The sequence below is a fragment of the Vombatus ursinus genome, unplaced genomic scaffold (genome assembly GCF_900497805.2).
Source record: "Vombatus ursinus unplaced genomic scaffold, bare-nosed wombat genome assembly UNPS02014784.1, whole genome shotgun sequence".
Taxonomy (NCBI): Eukaryota; Metazoa; Chordata; class Mammalia; order Diprotodontia; family Vombatidae; genus Vombatus; species Vombatus ursinus.
Window position 1 is genome coordinate 10,261,419 of NW_020954562.1, and position 21,031 is coordinate 10,282,449.

At 35.8% G+C, this 21,031-nt stretch overlaps 1 protein-coding gene across 1 annotated transcript in view; it reads right to left on the reverse strand.

The window, feature by feature from the left end:
• The window catches only part of IQCM (IQ motif containing M), a 240,631-nt gene that overhangs the window by 199,853 nt on the left and 19,747 nt on the right, over nucleotides 1-21,031 (reverse strand). Inside the window, exons 3-4 of the mRNA XM_027866818.1 lie at nucleotides 19,863-20,007; nucleotides 12,699-12,823 (exon numbers count right to left, since the gene is read on the reverse strand). Coding sequence (XP_027722619.1) covers nucleotides 12,699-12,823; nucleotides 19,863-20,007 — 270 coding nt within the window. The remainder of the gene's footprint in view (nucleotides 1-12,698; nucleotides 12,824-19,862; nucleotides 20,008-21,031) is intronic.

Below are 21,031 nucleotides of genomic sequence, written 5' to 3' on the forward strand. Positions count from 1 at the left end.
ATAGCTAGTAAATACCAAGTAAGATTCAATGCTGGGTCTTCTGGCTCCAAATCCCACTTTTTGAACCACAACAATATGATAGCCATACTATCATGCTACCTGGGGTTTGGTTTTTCACCAGTTTTCCAATTAATATTTTGTCCAGTCCTATATGCACTCAGTTCCCCAAAGCATGTCAAAAGCCACTTAGTTTTCTTTTTCTTCTTGATAATGCTAATTAGAAGACTAAGAATCTTACCAGTATTAATGCTTTACTTTAATAAGTTAACATTATCTATGACAGTTCTGCCTACTTTTGTAAAATGAATTTGACAATGCCTCATGTTTCTTAGTCACATCATAATCTCTTCTACAATCCAAAAACACTGCTTTCTCATGGCATTATTTAATCCTTCCTTTGTATAATTAAAATTTTACTATGAAGTCCTTTTGTAGGATTCTTAAAGAAAGGTGCAATACAAGTTCTTATATTTAATTACGTTACATATATGTGTATATATATATATATATGCAGATATAATAATTTCTCAAGATATCAGCAAGAAAAAGTGCAGAGACATAGGTAATGTGGTGAAAGAGCTGTGGACAGTGTAGTAAAAGACCCTGGTTCGTTATCTTTTCTTCATCAATAACTAGCTCTTAGACTTTGGACAAATCATTTAATTTCTGGTCCTCAGTTTCTCCATCAATAAAATAAATGGGTTTCACTGAATGACCTCTAAAGTACCTTCCAGTTCTGCCCTTATATTGCTTGGGTAGTTTTATTTTGAACCTATAATCAGAGTAAAAAATAATGCTGCCCTTCCTCATCAAATCTATGACTGCTAATGTCACTATTTCCACTTAGCAGACTTTTAAATGTGAAATAAATAGAGGTTTCCCAAATGTATCATCAAGTATATTTGGAAAAATTAGCCTATGGACTCAGTAAGAAGTGGTTTTGTTCTCCCAAAGCAAGATTCTCAGATGAAAATCATGTCCTTGGTCATAAAAATCTGTTGTTACCATAGTGATAAGAATGGGGAACTGGGGTGGGGAAAGATGCTAAAAATACCTGGATTGTGCAGACTGTTTTAGGAATTTGACCTACTTGATGTATTATACTCAGCATTCTTTGGGAAGTTAGTCAACTGAGTTAACCACATATGAGTTACACGAACTACTGTAAACCATGAAATGTGTTGATTGGTACCTAGAGCTATTATTTACCATCAAAGAAGCAATTAATAAAGACTTGACTAGTGAAATAGAATGTTTAGCTTTTAAAATAAAATAACAAAGTAAATTACTAAATTTAAAATCAATTAGTAAAATTAGAATTTCAACCAGAAGAAAATATGAAATTCTAATACATTTTGACAAATGTTCTCTTCACTATTTTAGATAATGTTTAATAAAAGCTTTCTTTAAATGCATAAAAGTTTTTTTAGTTTGATCTAATACAATTAGAATCATTTATGTTAAATCTTTCCTATATAATCATTCCACTGCCTCTTATATATAGTTTATTCACTTGTGTGAATTACTTACATTAGAAATGATAAACATTAAAGCTGCTTTAGAAAAGATAGTTTTAAGATATACATTTTTTCAGACATTCAACAATCATGTTTTGAACACCAATGTTGTACCAACCATTGCTTTATTTAATACTGTAGGAAATATAATGAGCAACGAAATGAGTTGCTGAAAGGTGGTAGAATGAGAGATTGTCAAAGAGCCTGACTTCTCAATCCCCCACCCTCCAAGAATTTTTTCCCATAAGGTGCTCTTGTTGACTTGACTCTGGAGAACAATATACCTTTCCCCAGCCCATTATGCCCCCCAAGATAAGCTGACACCTGAAATTTCATCACCAGAAAGAATGACTCGGGTATTCATTCTTTACACTTTCTCAGTTGTCTTTACTCTCTGATTGCAAGGTTGGAGGACAGAGCACTAAACTCCTCCCAAAAATCTTCCTTTATGGAGGGTTCACAACCTTTCTGGTAACTCCATTTTCCATCAGCTGCTCTGCTTGGCTTCAACTTCAGAGAAGAAAATGACCCCATCTGGTACCCATTAGTGTCCCCACCCTACTCCCCACATCTCCCTCCTCCCACCTCTGCTTTTCAAGTTCCTTTTGTGTGTTGTCTTTTCCCATTAGAGTGTAAACTCTTTGAAGGCAGAAGCTATCTCTTTTTCATATCTGTATCCCCAGTCCTTAGCATAGTACCTGGCACTTTTTGTTGTCATTTCAGTTATCTGACCCTTTGTGAACCCATTTGGGGTTTTCTTGGCAAAGAAACTGGAGTGATTTGCCATTTCCTTCTTCAGCTCATTTTATAGATGAGGAAACTGAGGCAAACAGGGTTAAGTGACTTGCCTAGGATCACTCAGCTAGTAAATTTCTGAGGCCAAATTTGAACTCAGGTCTTTTTGACTCCAGGCCCAGCACTCTCTCCACTTAGCAAGCTGTAGGTACATAGCAGTTGCTTAATAAATGTTTATTGAATTTAGTTGAAGTGAAGGATAAGGAAGGAAGACTTGGGAAGGGAAAGGGGAAAGGAAAAAGGAAAGGAGAAGGGAAAGGAGAAGGGAAGGTAGAAGGCAAAGGAAATGGAGAGAGCTGCAAATATAGTCAGTGCATGGCTGATAGCATGGGAAAGAACTGAGGGGCACAAAGATTTGAGGTCACAGTGAGCATGAAGAACAGGGATATAACATGCAAGGCAGAGGGAGAAGTGGAATGACAAGAGATTGTGATAAAATAAATGAATTTCAGAGATTCTGAACATGGAGGTGGAATATTTGTGGATGATGGCAAGATCAATATCTTTATGTGTGGTTGAGGTGGGACAGAGGAACAGGTCATAGAAAATGAGTCAGTTGGAGAACTAGGAGTTAAGGAGGTTTGAAGGAGTATCATTATGTATGTTATATCACCTAGCATGAGTACTGGAAGAGAAAAACTGACTAAAGCTTTTGTTATACAGATCAGGCTGGATCATCCAGTAACTACTCAAGGGGCCATGACAGGCATTTACCATCTAGATTGCTAGTAAACATCAAAAAATGTTAGCTTTAAAACTATAAATAATGAGATTTCTAGATGGGAAGGGTGTTAGTACTTCCCACTATTTCTGAAACAATGGTTGAACTTTTATGATTTGAAATTTTCTCCAAAGAATTAAAGACAGAACTGGATAGGTGATTTATTATGCCTCTCTTCCTTGGAAATCCTAAGGTGGAACAGTGGTGGGTTGGGTTGCAGGAAGAGGGATGGGGCAGGAAAGTAGAGGAACAAAGAGTCATCAATAATCAATAAACATTAAGTGCCTTCTATGTCCCAGGCACTGTGCTAAGTACTGGGGATACTAAGGGAAAACACAGTCTCTTCCCACAAGTAACTTGAAATTTAATGGTGAAGACAAATGTAAACAAACATGTATAGTCGAATGCAGCTACTGATCTTGCCTGATCCTACACCTAATTATCTGAGGGCTATAGAAACCAGTTTAAAAAAGACTGTTGAATGCAGGCATCAGAAGAGCCTACCTAACTTTGATCTCAACTGACCCCCAAAAAGTTGCTGCACCTAGAGTCCTAGCCTGCTGTTCTGATCAGAAGTCACTCCTCTCCACCAGCCTTCCTCAGCCTTCCCTATGGACTTTTGGTTGTTACATAAAAAAACTAACTTAACAGCTTCTCTAGGCTGTGCCTCCCATGAGACTGCCTCCTTCTTGAAATATATTTAACCCTGCTGCCCTCTGCCCCTCTTGGGCACTCCAGTACTATGATGCCATGGGGTGACCCCTGATTGCAATCCTCTTGCCTTGGTTAAAAGACCCTAGTTTTAACTACTTTGGTTGTCCTTTTTATTTCAGGTAGACAATACAAAGCAAACTATACATAGGATAAATTGAAATAATTAATAGAGGGAAAGCACTGGAATTAAGAAGGGTTAGGGAAGGCTTCCTGTAGAAGGTAGGATTTTAGTTGGAATTTAAAGAAAAGCAGGGTGGTCAGTAGTTAGAGGAGATGAGAGGAGGGAGAATATTCCAGGGAATAGCTAGAAAAAATATCTGGAGTTGAGATGCAGTGTATTTGATCCTGGAGACAGTAGGAAGCCAACGGAGTTTATTGAGAGACTGGGGATAAGGATACGTGTGTGACATGATCAGACCTGCATTTTTAAGAAAATTGCTTTAGTGACTGAATGGAGGATGGATTGGAATGGGGAGAGACTTGAGGCAGGCAGAGACACCAGCAGGCTATTACGATAGTCCAAGCATGAGGTGATGAGGACCTACACCAGGGAGATGGCAGTGTCAGAAGAGAAGAGAGGACATATTTGAGAAATGTTGCAAACAAAAGCAAAATTGTCAGGCCTTGGCCACAATTTGGAAATGGAGGGCAGCAAAATCTTTGATTCAATTAACAAATGCTGAACAACAAGATAATTTTGATATACAACTAAAAGTTAAGTATGGGGAGATCACATTCAAGTAAAATAGTAACAGTAAAATAATAGAAAAATGGGAAAAAATGAATTGTAACATTGTGGACCTTTCACATGATGAGTAAGCAATTCTCAAGGAGACAGGATAGGCAGGTTAGAAATAAGCACTCAAAAATGAAAAAAAAAAGCAATGTAGTTAATTGAACTAAGCTAGAAATTAGGATTTTTCTGTATTTGTCAAGAAGAGTTACTATGAGTTATTAAAGACCAGAATTCAATCTCTCTCTGGGGATGTGAGTCTTAATAATGGAATCAGATTAACTAAAGGAAAGTAAGATAGAGTTAATGAAAAGGAAGTAAGGTTTTGTTGATAAAATGAAAATTATAATTAGGCATGAAAGAGGAAAAATAAATTTAACAGTAACTGCATATTAATGGATTAGATTAACCTATAAAGAAGAATTACAGAAAAAAATACAAGATTCAGAATCATGTTAACTATAGGAAACAAACTGAATTTTTTTAAACTACTTAAGACTTACCAAGAGTGTCGGGAAAACATGTATTATCCATCAGTTGACTCTATAAAAGGAAAAGTTTCAGTCATGCATGATTTTAGGCAAAACTGAATTGAAGTAAGAAAATTAAGAGATGGCATAACAACTTTATGATCATTAAAGGAACATTATCAATGAAAGAATATCAATAGTAATTAAACAATCATGTATGTAATTGCAAAGCAACTGAGTCTTAAAGAAAAGTTAAGTGAAATGCAAAAGAAAAACTGCAAAAGTGGTATATTTCAACACTCTAATATCAAAATAAGTCAGATGGAAAAAGTAAATAAGAAAGAAGTTATAAAATAAACAGAATATTAGTTTAAAAATGCTAGTAATAACAAATGAAGAATTTGATGGATTTATTAGAGAATGTATTATTTGTTCAAATGTCCACATGCCAATTATAAAAACTTACTCTAAAACATTAAGAACTTATAAAGAAAAGTAGAAAATTTCAACACCACTTTTACAGATTAAATCCAATTGAAATGATCAATAAAGTAAACATATTTTCTTTAAATAAAGATCTAAATGGTGTGAAAATGGGGCAGACCCCTAGTCAAACAAGCAAGGGCCACTAGAACTCCCCTTCCCACTCCCTGAGGAAAAGTAAGGCTCTACCCCTTTAAATCTTGTTTCCCCTGACAATGCTTTAAGGACAAACGAGAACTCTGTGGCAGCAAGGAGCATTCCACTATCTTACCCTACATAATAGAATTCTGGGAACTTTCCATACTGACCCTTTTCCTTCTGTGTACCCTGGGGCTTCTCATAACTTCCCCTTAAAGGGAAATAGAAACCAAACCTAAGGAATGGTGGCAGTACCAGATTGGGCCATGACACATGGCCATTCCCACCCAGCTTTGCAGTTTTGTCTTTGTACTCCATGCAGCCTAACCCCAAATGATCTCAGTTCCACCTGCAGTTCTCCATGCATGCCACCAGTTTGAGAGAAATAAAGCACTCATACAAGCTAATTCTGTTTATCTTTCTTAGACCAAATTCTGGGGTTGACAATGAAAACTAAAAAGTTTAAGTATGATTGGATCAAAGATCAAATTATGGAATACTATAAACAGTGTAAAATCATATTGAAGACAATGACAATAATAATTCAATATGCATCTAAATTCATAGGATACAGTTAACAGAGTGATTACAATCAAATTCATTTCCCTAGATATTTATATTAATAAAAATAAAAATATTAATTATTTTGTTTTTAATTAGAAAAAATCAATAAAATAGGTCCCCCAAATTAAAGATTTACTAGCAAACAATTCTATTTATGAAGAAAACAAAAAGGTGTTCTTGAAAATAACAATATATTAATGAACTAATTGCTATTTTAACCAAAAAGAGAGGAAAAACAAATTACCAAAATCAGAAATGAGAAAAATTATGATGAAGAATGAAGACATAGGGAAAATTATTAGAGAATGGCACATAATTATATGCCAATAAATCAAAGAATAAAAATCAAGTGTTTGAATACTTATGCAAAGAAGTCTCCCCCTTTCCCCTCAAACTGATGTGGTCACAGAAGGTCCAGAATACAATTACAAAGTATTAATGAGCTGTTAAACTATTAAGATGTCTTTATCCCCTGATCCCCTTATGGTGTATGAAACCTTCTTCAATTGAATTTAAAAAAAAAAAAGCATCAATAGAGAAAACAAATTATCCACAATTCTTGGGCCTTTAAATCTTTAAGCCTAGTGGAAGTTGAGTCAGCCTAGGCTTCGAGAATTGTGTAATGGAGACTCCTTGGGGAAAAAAGAGTGAAAGACACCCCACCTAGCAATTCAAGGGTTCTCAGCCTCAGAGAGTTAGAGGCAGACAGAACAAAAACAACAAAGCAAACAGGCAGACCCTAAGCCTATGAGAAAGCAGAGGAGTACCATTGTACAGAAATGTGTAACATGAGTACCCAAGCACGTTGTATGGGACTCTCTCCTCATAAGTGGAGATCAGTGCCCTGTACTTGTATGAGGAGCAGGGCAGAGTTGACGAGAGGGAAAGAGAGGAGTGCCAGGCTCTCTCACTTGCTGAAAGCTCTACAGTCACTTATAGATTCCAGTTCATGAAAGAAGATGAAGATACCAACCCTATTTCCAATTACTGATAGAAAAGACTCTCCACCATGATCCTATCACCAGCTTACTACACTTAAAGATGGGGAATTTCCCCTTGGGTGAGATCTAAGAACCCCTATCTTGGTTAAGCTGAGTTACCTAGCTCCCAAAGGGAGAGCTCTTCACTTTGTACTGTCTGCTTTATATTTGCCTATGTATAATTTCTCTGATTTCTGTTTTGTTATCAACATGGATTAATAGGTTTCTTTGTTACTTGTGTTCACTGTGGAACTGGTATTTAGTGAGAAGGAAGTCAAGTCTTGAGTATAAATCTTGGATCCTCCTTTCCTCATATGAAAAGCAATCAAGAGTTTAGCTTGAACCTGAAAATCACATCCCCTAGGCCACAGATTCCCAAACTTATTTGGCCTACAACCCCCCTTTAAAAAAATTACTCAGCATCACTCAGGAAATCTACTTTCTTTAACCTATTAAGGGTTTTTTTTTTAATTTGGATCATTTAAAAAAATAAAGTATTTTAAATGATGCATTTTACATTTAATAATTTATTGTACATTTGTGAGTTTTTTTCTTGCATTGAAATTTTGATAACACAATATTGAATCATGTTAACTGTATAGTATCATATTGTAAACAAGTCATTACAAGCACATATTCCTACCTATGCATGCTGGACTTCTCATCAATGCAGTGACATGTTCACCTGCTAACACTTGCTTGTTAAGGCCTGTCAGCAGACTTGACCACTGATCTGTTATAACTTGCATTTTGTGTGTTTATTTGGAAAATAATATAATCACTATGACTTTAGCTCTGTTCTTCAACAGATGAGACATGTACAAAAGTTTTTTCAGAATTTTCTTCTCTTCTTTCCTTATGCTTCCACTGCCTCCTTATTTTTATTCAATACCCCCCAATTACACCTGAAGCTACTACTGTCCTCCTGGATCATTCCAACACTCCCCAGGGGGCAATATTGCCTACTTTGGGAACCTATGTGGCCTAGACTAACAATACTTAAGGAAGTATTTCTATCTTTCACCTTCTATCTTTCTATCTTTCTATCTTTCGCCTTCTGCTTCCCTTCCAGGCAGTAATTAAGGTCTCCTTTGGAGAAGGAGGAGAGAAAGAGAAGAGGCTAGAGAGTCCAGGACTGTTCTGTTTTGTTTTTGTTCCCTGAGGGCAGTCCATTGTTTTTGGAATGAGGCTACTTGAATACCTCTTTTTAGCCCAATTTGCCTCAGGCTTTTATGTCCTGTCTACTAGAAGCTTGTTCAGAAGGGGTTTAAACAGTAATTGTTTTCTACAAATAGCTTAGCTTTCTGTTAGGATGCTAACAATTTTTTATGAGATATTTTGAGAGTTTTCCCAGACAGATTATGTGTGTGTGTGTGTGTATATGGTGGTGAATCCTAAGGTGGTATCCTTTGTCTCATTTCTTGTCTACCCTTTTCATTTGAATGGGTGTTGCCTCAGGCAAGTAATCTGACACCTGGGGAACTTCCTTCTTGACTAAGAAAGTTTCAAGTCAGTTTTTCTTTCAGAAGGGAATTTTGTCTGTCATTTCTAAAAAACATAGTTTGTTTGTATTCTTTTTCTTTCATTTTTCTTCATAGGAAGTATTTGTTTTTTTTTTCCATCACAGATAATTTTATTTTTCCTGTTTATATCCTGGAATTGTGTTTTAATGTAATTTTAATTCTTCTTTTATTGTTTTATAGAGTAACTTGGTTTTATCCTAATGTTGTGCAGTTGCCAGAAATCATTGATTTCATATATTTCTTAAAATGTTCTATTAATTGTGTGGAATAAGGCTATGAGCTGACCTTGTCTGATCCCAGAGCTATAAATTGCCTGAGGGTGATCAAAACTAGTAAAAAATTAAACTATGGATTGGGAAAATGGGAACATTAATTCATTGTTGGTGAAGCTGTGAACTGATCCAACCATTCTGGAGAGCAATTTGAAACCATGCCCAAAGGGCTATAAACATGTGCATACCCTTTGACCCAGCAATACCACTTCTAGGTCTATATCACAAAGAGATCATACAAATAGGAAAAAGACCCATATTTATATTTACAGCAGTTCTTTTTGTGGTGGCAAGGAATTAGAAATTGAGGGAATGCCCATCAATTGGGGAATGGCTGAACAAATTGTGGTGTAAGAATGTAATAGAATACTATTATGCTATAAGAAATGATGAGCAGGCAGACTTCAGAAAAACCTGGAAAGACTTATATGAAATGATCCTGAATGAAGCGAGCAGAACCAGAATATTATACACAGTAACAGCCATGTTGTGTGATGACTAACTTTGATAGTCTTTTCTCTTCTTAGCAATGCAAGGATCCAAGACAACTCCAAAGGACTCATGATGGAAAATGGCTGTCCACATCCAGAAAAAGAGCTATGGAATCTGAATGCAGATTGAAGCATTTTATTTGTTCTCTCTCTCCTTTTTTTTCTTTGTTTCTTCTTTCTCATGGTTTATCCTATTAGTTCTAATTCTTCTTTACAACATGACTGATGTGAAAATAGATTCAATGTGAATGTATATTTGAGCCTATATCAGATTGCATTGCATCCTGGAGTAGGAGGAGGGAAGAGAGGGGGAGAAAATTTGGAACTCAAAATCTTATAAAGTGAATGCTGAAAACTAAAAACAAATAAATTAATTTTAAAAAAAGAAAACTATAGGAATCATTTAAAAAAAAAAAGGAGCCCACCATTCTGACCTGAAGTCACCACTCTCAAGCCTCCCTAGCCTTCTGTATGGACTTTCAGTTGTTATACCAAACAACTTATATAATAGCTTCTCTAGGCTGTGCCTTCCATGAGACTCCATCCCTGTTGAAATGTATTTAAACTCTGTGCCTCTCTCCCCTCATAAGAATGCTTGTCCCTTGGTGCTGTGTGGTGACCCCAGATTACAACACCCTTGTCTTGATTAAAAGATTTTTTGTTGTTGCTACCATGGTAATTTTCTTTAATTCAAGTTGACAATTACTATATATTGATTTATGAAAAAAGTCATTGGTATTGTTTTCATGATCTGAATTCACATGTTTTACTATACTATGTATCATTTAACCCAATAGTCCATTGTTGCTATAATACTGTATGTTTATTAATGGCATTAATATGTGTATTAATGTGGGCATATGTGGAGAAATCTCTAAAAACAAGGTGGGGAGCTAAGGTAATTGAATGGTACTGTCTTGCTTTTGCAGTTTAAAAGCACAAAGGTCTGCTAATATTATAAGAAAATCTAGGACTTAAGAATGAGGACATTTTAAGGATATTGGGCAGAAAAGACTCAAAGAAAGAACAATCAAGGGCATTAATGTTAAAGGCAAGTGAGATGACACAGGAAGAGTTTTTAATCCTCTCTGAGAATTTTGACCACAGAGATATACCTGAGTAATTGACAGTAGGAAGCTATTCCTGAGAATTTCAGATTTGTCCATCATCTGAGGATAAGCACTGTTTAAAGAGATAGGAACCCTTCTAATCAAAGGAGGAATTCTTACAGAGAAACTGAATGTCCCAATGAAATCCAAGAACTCCACTTCATTTATGATTAAAGTAGAGGTCATACCCACTGTGGTTATACATAGACCCCAAATCAGTGTTTTCTTTGGACACGAACCATGTTCCCCAGAAGAACAAGCTTTGGTGAATGGGGCTAGACAAGCAAGAGTGCACATGGGACATTGGAAGGTCCCTGAGCTAGATAAATGATCAGACCAATAGCTAGTGATCAGCTCAATAGCAATACCTATGGAGGAGAGCTGCAGTGGCAATGGATATTTTCAAAGATTAAGTAAAGGCAGGAAGGGGGAAGGGAAGACAAGGGAAGGCAAGGGAAGGCAAGGGAATGAGCATTTATATAGTGTATACTATGTACCATGCACTGTGCTAAGCATGAATATATCCAAATATTAGCTGAGATATTTGAGGCAAGTGGATCAGAAGACCCCAGGCTAATTTTGACTCTAATACTGTGAGGTACAAAGGAGAAAAGCCTACATGACCCTCTTGCTTTTGATGTCACCAGATCTATGCAGACACAGAAACTACTGTCAATGGTGTCCCAGTTAAGACAGACATGCCTGAGTTCAATATAACCCATGAGGCTCAGCCTCAGCAGGCTCCAGGTCTTCTCAAGTGTGCACCACAGAAGCAAAGCGGGGAGTTGGGCCACGAGTGAAGAGCTGCCCTCAGTGGGTCAGGGGAGCCTCCTTTGGCTCATACATACTCAGAAAGTCTATGTCTTAAAACTGGCCAGGCTATCAGTCTTTTTCCTGCTGGATACAGAAGCCTAGGTACCATGAACTAAACCACTCTTCCTCTGCTCTCTCTCTCTCAGTCTCTCTCAGTCTCTGTCTCTGTCTCTCTGTCTCTCTCTTTCCTTTCTTTCTGTCTCTGTCTCTCTCTTCCTTTCTTTCTGTCTCTGTCTCTGTCTCTGTCTCTCTCTCTCTCCCTCTTTTATCCTGTCTCTGAGAAATAGACCTGGGGGTGTTTATTTCTGTAAGATGTCAGTTTGGCTTCAGTTTTAGCTGCCAGAGGTGATGTGAAATGTATCATCTATGGCCTTCAGTCAGTGGGGGCCATTGCTGTCAGAGTTATATCTGGGGCCTTGTCTGGGATAAATTAGGCCCTCTGCCTTTGCAGGGAACGATTCCCTGACTGGAGATTTTTGTTTTAGATAACCCTAGACTGTGAAATGCTAGAACAATTTGGCAATTTTTTTAAAATCACTAAATGTACAATCCAATTTTTTTTTCAGTGAGTGTTCCCTCTCAAGTTAGTTCTATTGGTATGATTTTGCAAACTTCTCATGCATTGATTGCTTCACTGTTAAAGATGAAATTCTGCAAACTATTCACTTACTGATTACTTGTCTGTTCAAGTACTGATACTTCTTTGTATTACAAAATTCTGCATAAAATTGGATATACTGATTCATTCTATATTACTGAGTCCTGTATAAGTACTGATATTAAGTTTGCTGGGAGAAATTAGGAATCACTAGATTGCTACAGTCTAACAGAAATGTTCCTATTGTTATTTTAACATTTAAACAGATCTGGATGGCTTGCCTTCATCTTATCCTTTTACCCATTTGAACACAGATGCATTCCTCAGTGCTAAAATTAGCATCTTTGAGGAAGAGAAATTTTAAGCTGTAACAATGTAAATTTAGGGCATTTTAAATAAGGCATAGGTAACCTGACCCTTTCACTTACTACCTGCACATAACCTAGGACAAGTCCCAAACTCTTCAGGTCTCTGTTTCCTCATCTTTAAAATGAGAGGGTTGGAATAAGTGACCTCTTAGGTCCTTTCCAATTTTAAATATATAAGCATATAAAATCCTATAAACTTTATCTCATCTTTTAAAAAATAGGAAGAAACAAAAAAGAAAAAGCCAAAGAAATATTCTCTTCCCTTAAAAAAAAAACCTTCATCCTACAAACTCCATGAAGCATATTAAGCTATTAAATCAGCTGAATAATTTTCCCACTTACCTCATTGTCACAAGCATTTTATTTATCTTAATTAAAGAGCAAATAAAAAGAGGCACCTACTTTGGACCAGCAGATATGTGCTATCGATATGCGATTGGGTTGGAAAATGACCACAGTCTCTGAAATATTTAAGGAGATCTTGTTTTGGAATCCCTTTACAATACTCCCTCTTGGCAAACATGATTTCATAAACTTTAAAAAAAAAAGAAAGAAAAAGGAGAGAAATATTTTCTTTGGTGAATAACCAAATCAAATAAAAATCACTTCAAATCTCACCTAGTAGTTGAGTAGTTTGTAAATTTCCATTAAATCTTCCTGCCTTTGGGAAAAAAAAAAATACTTCCAAGATATATTGTCATGAGTGAGTGAAATAGTCTTCTAGTTCTGTACTTTCTTACCTGTGTATCTTTTTTTGCTGTCTGACCACCATAACTACTACACACTGCCTTCTCTTCTGACCTATTGAAAGTTTTCTTGTTCCTTCAAAGTCCAGATCAGGTAACACTTCTTCCACTGAAGTGTTCCTGATCTCCCACCCTTCCCATCCCTCAGCTTAAAATAATTTCTTCTTCCTTTAATTTTCTTAGAGTAGTTATTTGTGTAATGGTTCCTTACTAAATGCATACTTAAAATTTACAATTTACTAATACTCAAGACTTACACTAATTTTTTTTTAAGTAGCATCATTACTAGTTATAAGTCGCTGTGCTAAGTGTTGGGTAAATAAAGACAAAAATGAAACCATCTTTGGTCTCAAAGAGTTTACATCTACAACACACTTCATTCTGCTTCCCAATAGAATATGAAATTCTGCAGGATAATTTGCTCTTCTTTTTTGTCTAACAAAGTGCTTTGCAGGTAGTGGGTGATTAATAATTATTTGCTGAACCCAGCAAAACTGAGTATAATCCTTCAGGGGAAAAAATAGTCATTCAGTGAAATAGGGGACTTTCAAGCATTCTTGATGAAAAGACCAGAGCTGAATAGAAAATTTGACTTTCAAATACAACACTCAAGTAACATGAAGAGGTAAACAAGAAAGAGAAAATCATAAGAGACTTATTAAGGTTGAATTGTTTACATTCCTGCATGGAAAGATGATATTTGTAACTCATGAGACATTTGTCAGTATTAGAGTAATTGAAGGGAAAAAAATTATATGTATGTATATATTCAAATAGATAGATAGAGGTTACAGGGTGAGTTGAAGATGAAGGGGTGATATATGGAGAATAAAATTAAGGGGTGAGAAAGGATTATACTGGGAGAAGGAGAAAGAGAGAAGTAGAATGGGGTAAATTATCTCACATGAAACAGACAAGAAAAGGCTTTTACAGTGGAGGGGAAACAAGGGAAGGTGAGAGGGAATGAGTGAATCTTATTCTCATAGGATTTGGCTTAAGAAGCAATAATATACACACTCAATTGGGTATGGAAATCTGTCTTATCCTACAGGAAAATGGGGGGGAAGGGGACAAGAGAGCAGGGGCATGATAGAGGGGAGGGCAGATTGGGACAGGGGGGTATCAGAAGCAAACATTTCTGAGGAGGGACAGGGTCAAAAGAGAGAATGGAATAAATGGGGGGCAGAATAGGATTAAGGGAAATATACTTAGTTTTTCACAACATGACGACTATGGAAGTGTTTTGCATGACTACACAAGTATAACCTGTATCAAGTTGCTTGCCTTTTCAATGAGGGTGGGTGGGGAGGGAGGCGGGGAGAAAATTTGGAACCCAAAGTTTTAAAAACACATGTTAAAAAAATTGTTTTCATATACAACTGGGAAAAAAGAAATACAGGAAATGGGGTATAGAAATCTATCCTGTCCTACAGGAAAATAGAAGGGGAAGGGGATAAGAGAAGGGGGGGGAGAGATAGAAGGGAGGGCAGATTAGAGGAATGGGTATACAGAATGCATGCCATCTTGGGGTGGGGGGAGGGATGGGATGGGGGGAAATTTGGAACTCAAAATCTTGTGGAAGTGAATGTTGAAAACTAAAAATTAATAAATAAAAATTTAAAAAGAAAAATAATAATTATTTGCTGAAATAAGAATTTGCATCAGTTGAACTCACTCTTTGCCTTTTCTAACCACCATTTCACTGGGTACTGCCTACCTCACTAAACTAAAAAGCAGTCAGTGTTTTTCTCCAGAATGCAAAAGTAGTATCTGCTCTTTCCTCAGTATGCATGAATAAGAAGTATGGAAAGAGCTGAATCTTCTCTCAATATGAATACTTGTGGGGTTTTTTAGCTGAACACCTCAAATTTCTAAACATTGAAATTATTCAGGGTATCACTGCCAAAGCATCACTACAGAATTTGTTCCAAGTCATTCTCCCCTTTGGTAAGAAGAGCACTCGAGGTCAGTGACTGGTTCACAAACTAGTTCAGGCAACTAAATAGAATCACTAGTTTTCAACCATAATGGCAGCTATTCTATATTAATTGGATTGGCTTGTTGACAGGTTATGTGGGCTGTTTCTATAAAATTTTTTTTTAAATAAGTAAAGATTTTTTTCTAAAATGCTGGCATCTAAAAAAATACAAATAACAAAATGTATTCATAAATAGATCCACATGATTGCATTTCAACAACCAACATTTTACATTTCATGTGCCTATTAATTTTCTATTTTCAAATAAGCTGAGAGTACCACTTGTCATTCTTATGTTTGGGAACATTAAATGTGTAATGGCAAGACTGCTGGATTATAGTCTGAGGATTTGGTTTTGAATGCAAACTCTGCCATGTGCTGCTTACGAGACTATGGATAAGTCATAGAGATTGGTTGGCCTAAATTTCTAAATCTGCAAAATTAAGAGGTTGCTCTGATACTTAAAGAGCCTTCTAACACTAAATTCCATTATCCTAAATACCATTTCATCTATTATCAGTTTGTTTATTGAGGAACTGCGGGGAATGGAGGCAGACAAAATGGTGAAAACATAATAATGATCCTGAAAGGATTATATGACTGATTGGTAGATGAACCCAGAAGTAATAAAAAGGAAAAGCAGTCTCAGAAAGACAGGGGCAAGACTTCTCTAAAAATATGGTTGTTTTTTTCCTCAAAAGGAAACAATATTTCTCACCCTCAACCTAGATGACCATCACTTTGCTGTTAAAGGTTTTGGTTGGCGGAGAGCAGAAAGAGTTGTACAGAATTAGACCATGCATTTGGTTTGTGAAGGTATACTGTTCAACTGAAAATTCTGGGAAAAATTGTCTCAAAACTTCTCAATTTGTTTTGTTTTGTTTTAATTATTAGAAGTGACCAAGTTAAGTAAAATAACAAAATCGACCCTATTTCCTTGTCAAGAAGCAGTTGGCTGGGTTTTTTGTGTCTTTAACCAACTAATTTGCATATGTTGAAGAAAAAATTAGTCATCCTAGAATATGTTATTCAGTTAAATTGAACTGAGTCAAGAGAATTATGAAATAAGGGGTCCTATGACTGACAGGGAGATAGCTAGATGGTATAATGGATGGAGTGCCCAATCCGGAGTCAAGAAGACTCCTCTTCCTGAGCTCAAATCTGGCCTCAGACACTTACTAACTGACCCTGAACAAATCACTTAACCCTGTTTGCTTTAATTTCTTCATCTGTAAAATGAGTTAGAAAATAAAATGGCAAACTACTCCATTATCTTTGCCAAGAAAATTCCAAAAAAGGGTCATTAAGAGTTGAACATGACTGAAAAATGACTGAACAACCACACCAATGTGATTGACAGACATATGAAATCTTTATAAGGCTAGAGGAAAAGAAAAAAAAATCAAAAGAAAAAAGATATATATATATATTATATAATATGATACATATATTTTATATACATGTGTACATATGTGTGTATGTATATGTGTATATGTATGTGGCTATATATACATATATGTGTGGAGATGTATATATAATATATATATAGTGTGTGTGTGTATATATGTATATATGTGTGTGTATATATATATAATATGATTTCACTTATATTTATTCCTGCCACGTGAAAGTGGTATACCAATAGCACCCATGTATAGTGCAGTTTGGAATACAAATATAAAATTAGAGAGTAAAGGCTGCACTGAACCTCATAGATACAAGCTAGTATTTCCTCTATTTTCCTCTTACTTAAATTCTTATGCAGTCTAAGTAGGGAGGGTCCTTTGATGGGCTTCGTGGGTACATTTCTGTCTCATTAGGTCTCCTTTTCTCCTTTCTCCCTTTTCACATAATTAGTTTCAATGTAACCCCAAAATACCACCTCTAGAAAAAGTTCCTTTTAACTTTAAGGAAATTTTAAGGAAAAGGGCATCTTTAATAGTCTTTTTTTTCCAGAAGCATTTCTTTGTAAAAATTATAGCCTCAAGTTCCTTCCTATCTATGTGCATATTTATTTTATACTGGTCTTGTCCATCCCCCTATTGTTAACATCCCTTGCAGTTATAAATTCTCTACTGAAAGATGATTATAGGCACTGAGACTAAATAATGTGTCTTAATATGAAAAATCCTTTTGCTAAAATACCAAAAGAATATTATTCTTGGTACATACATATTCAGAGTAAATAGACAATAAAGGATGATTAAATAAAATTTTATCAGTTTCTATAAATGGTTACTTAAATGCCTCCTATTAGGCACTACTGTCAGAGAAATCACTAATCAGATTATGCATTGTTTCGAGGTTAAATGATAATGCCATGTACCTGTACTAGAACTTCATAAAGCCCTAGAGTCTAAAGTTTATTTATTCATGTAAGGGTATTTATCTTGGTCACATATATTTCACATGTAATTTCCCATAGAATCTAATAATATTTAGATTAAAATTCTTAATGAAAAGAACCCTTTGGTCTAGGGGAAGGGAACCTGACATGTTTGTGGATTGCGTAGTGTATCTATTTAACCATTCTTTATCTCTCCTATATAGGGACCTTGGATAATTGTGCCATCCTTTGCCAGACAGATTTTTTTCCCATAAAAATTTTTTTATCAAGACCAAAATTTAAACTAGTTATTTTGGCTTAAAAGACTAAAGCCCTTCTTCTAGTTACCGCATGATAATTACATCATCAGACCAAAATATTTAAAAGAAAGCAAAATTTTCTATGTCAGTTTACAAAAGAAAAAACTTCCTCTTCCTAACTCCTACAAATACAATCATAACACACCTTTTTCTACCATGCTGACTTCTCAGAAAAATCCCAAGCACTAAAATGCCAAATGTTTAGCAAAGTTTAAGAAACCTATTTTTAGAACTTCCCCCAAATAAGATGAATATATGTGTGTCTGTGTGTCTATGCGTCTGTGTCTGTGTAAACACATATACCATCTATATGTATGCATATAGATGGTATATGTATGTGTATTCATCTTTATATATACACATATAAGTTATTACCTCTTTGGCATATGGACATTTCAGCTGCTAAAAGTGTGTAGGGTGAGGGGTTGTGGAAGGAAAACTGAGATGATCATCATGAAAAGAAATAGAGCTTTTCAAATAAAATGCTAAGGAAAGACATAGACTATTCTGAGGACTAGTGAGAAAATTTCTCACATAAACATATTGAAAAGACTTGTTTGTGGGTAAAGCAAATACTGAGGTAATGATAGCTGCAGATAAATTATTCTCCATCAGCTCATTTGAATGTGACTTTTCAGAATTTTAAAGATTATAACTGAGAAATTGTAAATCAAACAACTGGAAACTATAGGGAAATGGGAGAAGGAATTAGGGAACCACACCTGTATCTTTGCCAAGAAAAGCCCATGGACAAGTCCATGAGGTCACAAAGAGTCAGACATGAATGAATGACTAAACAACAAAAATAGGAAAATTATAAAGGGACTTCTGAGATTGTATCTGACAGAAAGGTTGGTCTTTTGAGTTTCACATCTTAAGTTTGAGATGGGTCACTGCTAATGAGGAGGCCCTGATTTGAGGCATTGGAAGACAGAAGAGCAGAAAGAAGAAAGGGAAGCTTAGAGCAGAAGGCAGGGACAGAAGGTTCAGGAAACAATGAGAAAAGCTGACAGAATACAGCTAACAGGAGCTCAGCTGACAGGAAGGCTTTGCAGTTGTTTTGCTGAGAGCCATCTTGATTGGAAGAGAGGCAACATGTTTCTGAGAGCTAATTGACTCATTGAAAAAGTCAAATCTTTCCAATGTGTATAGCTTATCTGAACATAATGCTCTCCAGTACCATGTAAAGCCTGAGAGAAGGATAGAGATGGGACAAGGTGACAGCTGGAGGGAGGAAACATCTGGATCTAAGAGAAGCCTTCTAATCCAAACCACCGATTTTGCAGATACGGAAACTGAGACTCAAAAATGTTAAGTGAGTTACTCAAGGTCATATAAGTCATAAGCACAAGCTGTAGAATTCAAACCCTCATTCTCTGATTCCAATCAGTAGTCTGGCTACTGCTGCCTCTCATAATAGCTTTCTGACAAATTTGTAAAGAATTATATTAAAAACCTTAAATAACTATGCAGAAAAAAAAACTAAAGCTCTCAGAATTTTCACATTCCTGCACAGCAATTAAACAGGTCTTTTCCAATGAGCAAAAAAGGTGTGAGGGCTTCTACAAAGCTAGAAGGCGATATTTTTCTATTCCCAATTAATCTAATTTAATGACATCCACTTCATTTTTTTCTTTTTGGTTTCCCTAAGCACAAAACTCTATTATTTATTCTAAGTAATGCAGATATTATGTAAATAAAAATGAAAGTTTGTGTGTTATTAGAATTTTAGGGTGTGACCTGGGGAACTTGGTTTCAGAATAGAATTCCAACAGTGAAAAGTAGTGTTATCTTTATAAAGAAAAGCAGGTCAGTTTACAACCCCATGGAAAATTGTTTGCCTTTTGGTTCTTCTAGAAATTATGTATAAAAATTGAGGCAGGTATAAAAATCATGCACCTGCTATATTTAAAGTAAATCCAAACTAGAATAAATTATGAAACTCGAATCCTTCCTCTCCGAAGTGAAGTAAGAGACTAGAAATGGAAATTCTTGCCTATGCCCTCTGAAGAGTTTGCTGTCACCTGGCTTTGCTTACCTGACTTTGTTACAAAGGAGAGTTCAATATGGGGGTTGAGAGGGTGGAGAAGGGTATGACATGGAGGGGACAGTGGTCAGTGTGAAATGACTGTTGTGTTAAAATAAGACACCAAGAATACTTTTTTTGAAAATGAATACAAGTTAAAATATCAATGCTACTCACATTTTTTTCTGTCCAACCATTCTTCTAGCTCTGAGAAGTTTAAGATTATTCTTGCATTCCGAAGACCAGCTCGGCGCTGAATACGGTCGATCATTCTGCGGTATGCATTTACAACAGCTTTAAAGTTTGGGCCGTGGTCTTTCGCCTGAAATTAGTTATACATACAGTGAAACAACTCACATTGCTACCAAATATATTTACTAAAACTTATCGCTTCCCTTTCCCTCCCTTCCACTGCTTTTCCTAAGTTACTTACATACTAAGTTCACACATCTCCAAGGTTTCTATGGTCTTGAGAAATTAGCCCTGAAGATCAGAGAGAAATTCCCAGGTCCAGGTAAGGGTTTCTATAATGTGCTGAATGTCTTTAGGCTAATTTCTAAGGTAACACTAAGTGGGGGAATGCTAATATGCTTAGTTAATTAAGAAAGTTCTTTTGGCTATCCATTTGAGCAAAGTTCATAAAGACTACTTTATTCAGTATTATAAAATGATTTATTACAGTTGTTTATATACCTTATTAATTTCCCTCAAATGATACTTCATTGTTATTTGTAACATACTAGCCCTTGAAACCACAAAAACAGAATAAAGGTAGGTTTTATTTTGTTCATGGAAATCTTCATCACATAAATATCCAAGATAAAAGATGAAGGGGGCTGAAAAAAAGTAAAATAGATAAATTTCACATTTACAAAGAAAATAATATCGAAAATAAAGAAAGTAGAAGAATACATGCTTACAGAATATTAGAGCTAGAAGGCAGCTTAAAAGTCCAGTTCCATCATTTTATAGATGGAGAAACTGAGGATCAAAGAGGTTATATGAATTCCTCAGTATCATACAGCTAATAAATAATTATGTCCATGTGGAATTATATCCCTTGGTATACAAGAGTAATGTGTTTATGAAAGGAAAAAATGGATAATTTTTTAAAACTATTATTCAAAATTCAGTAACATGGGAATAGAAGCAGAGAAAGCAGATGGTGGGGGTGATTCTTCCCTGTGTATATGGTAGGACAGGAATTCAATAGTGTCAAAGGTGGTTGGGGTCATGGAGAGTTGGACTTCCCATAGGAGTCAAGAATATTAAAGAAGAAAACTAAAGCCAGAGCAAGGATGAGGGACTAGGAGAAAAAGGTGGAGTAGAGGGACAGTAGATTTTAA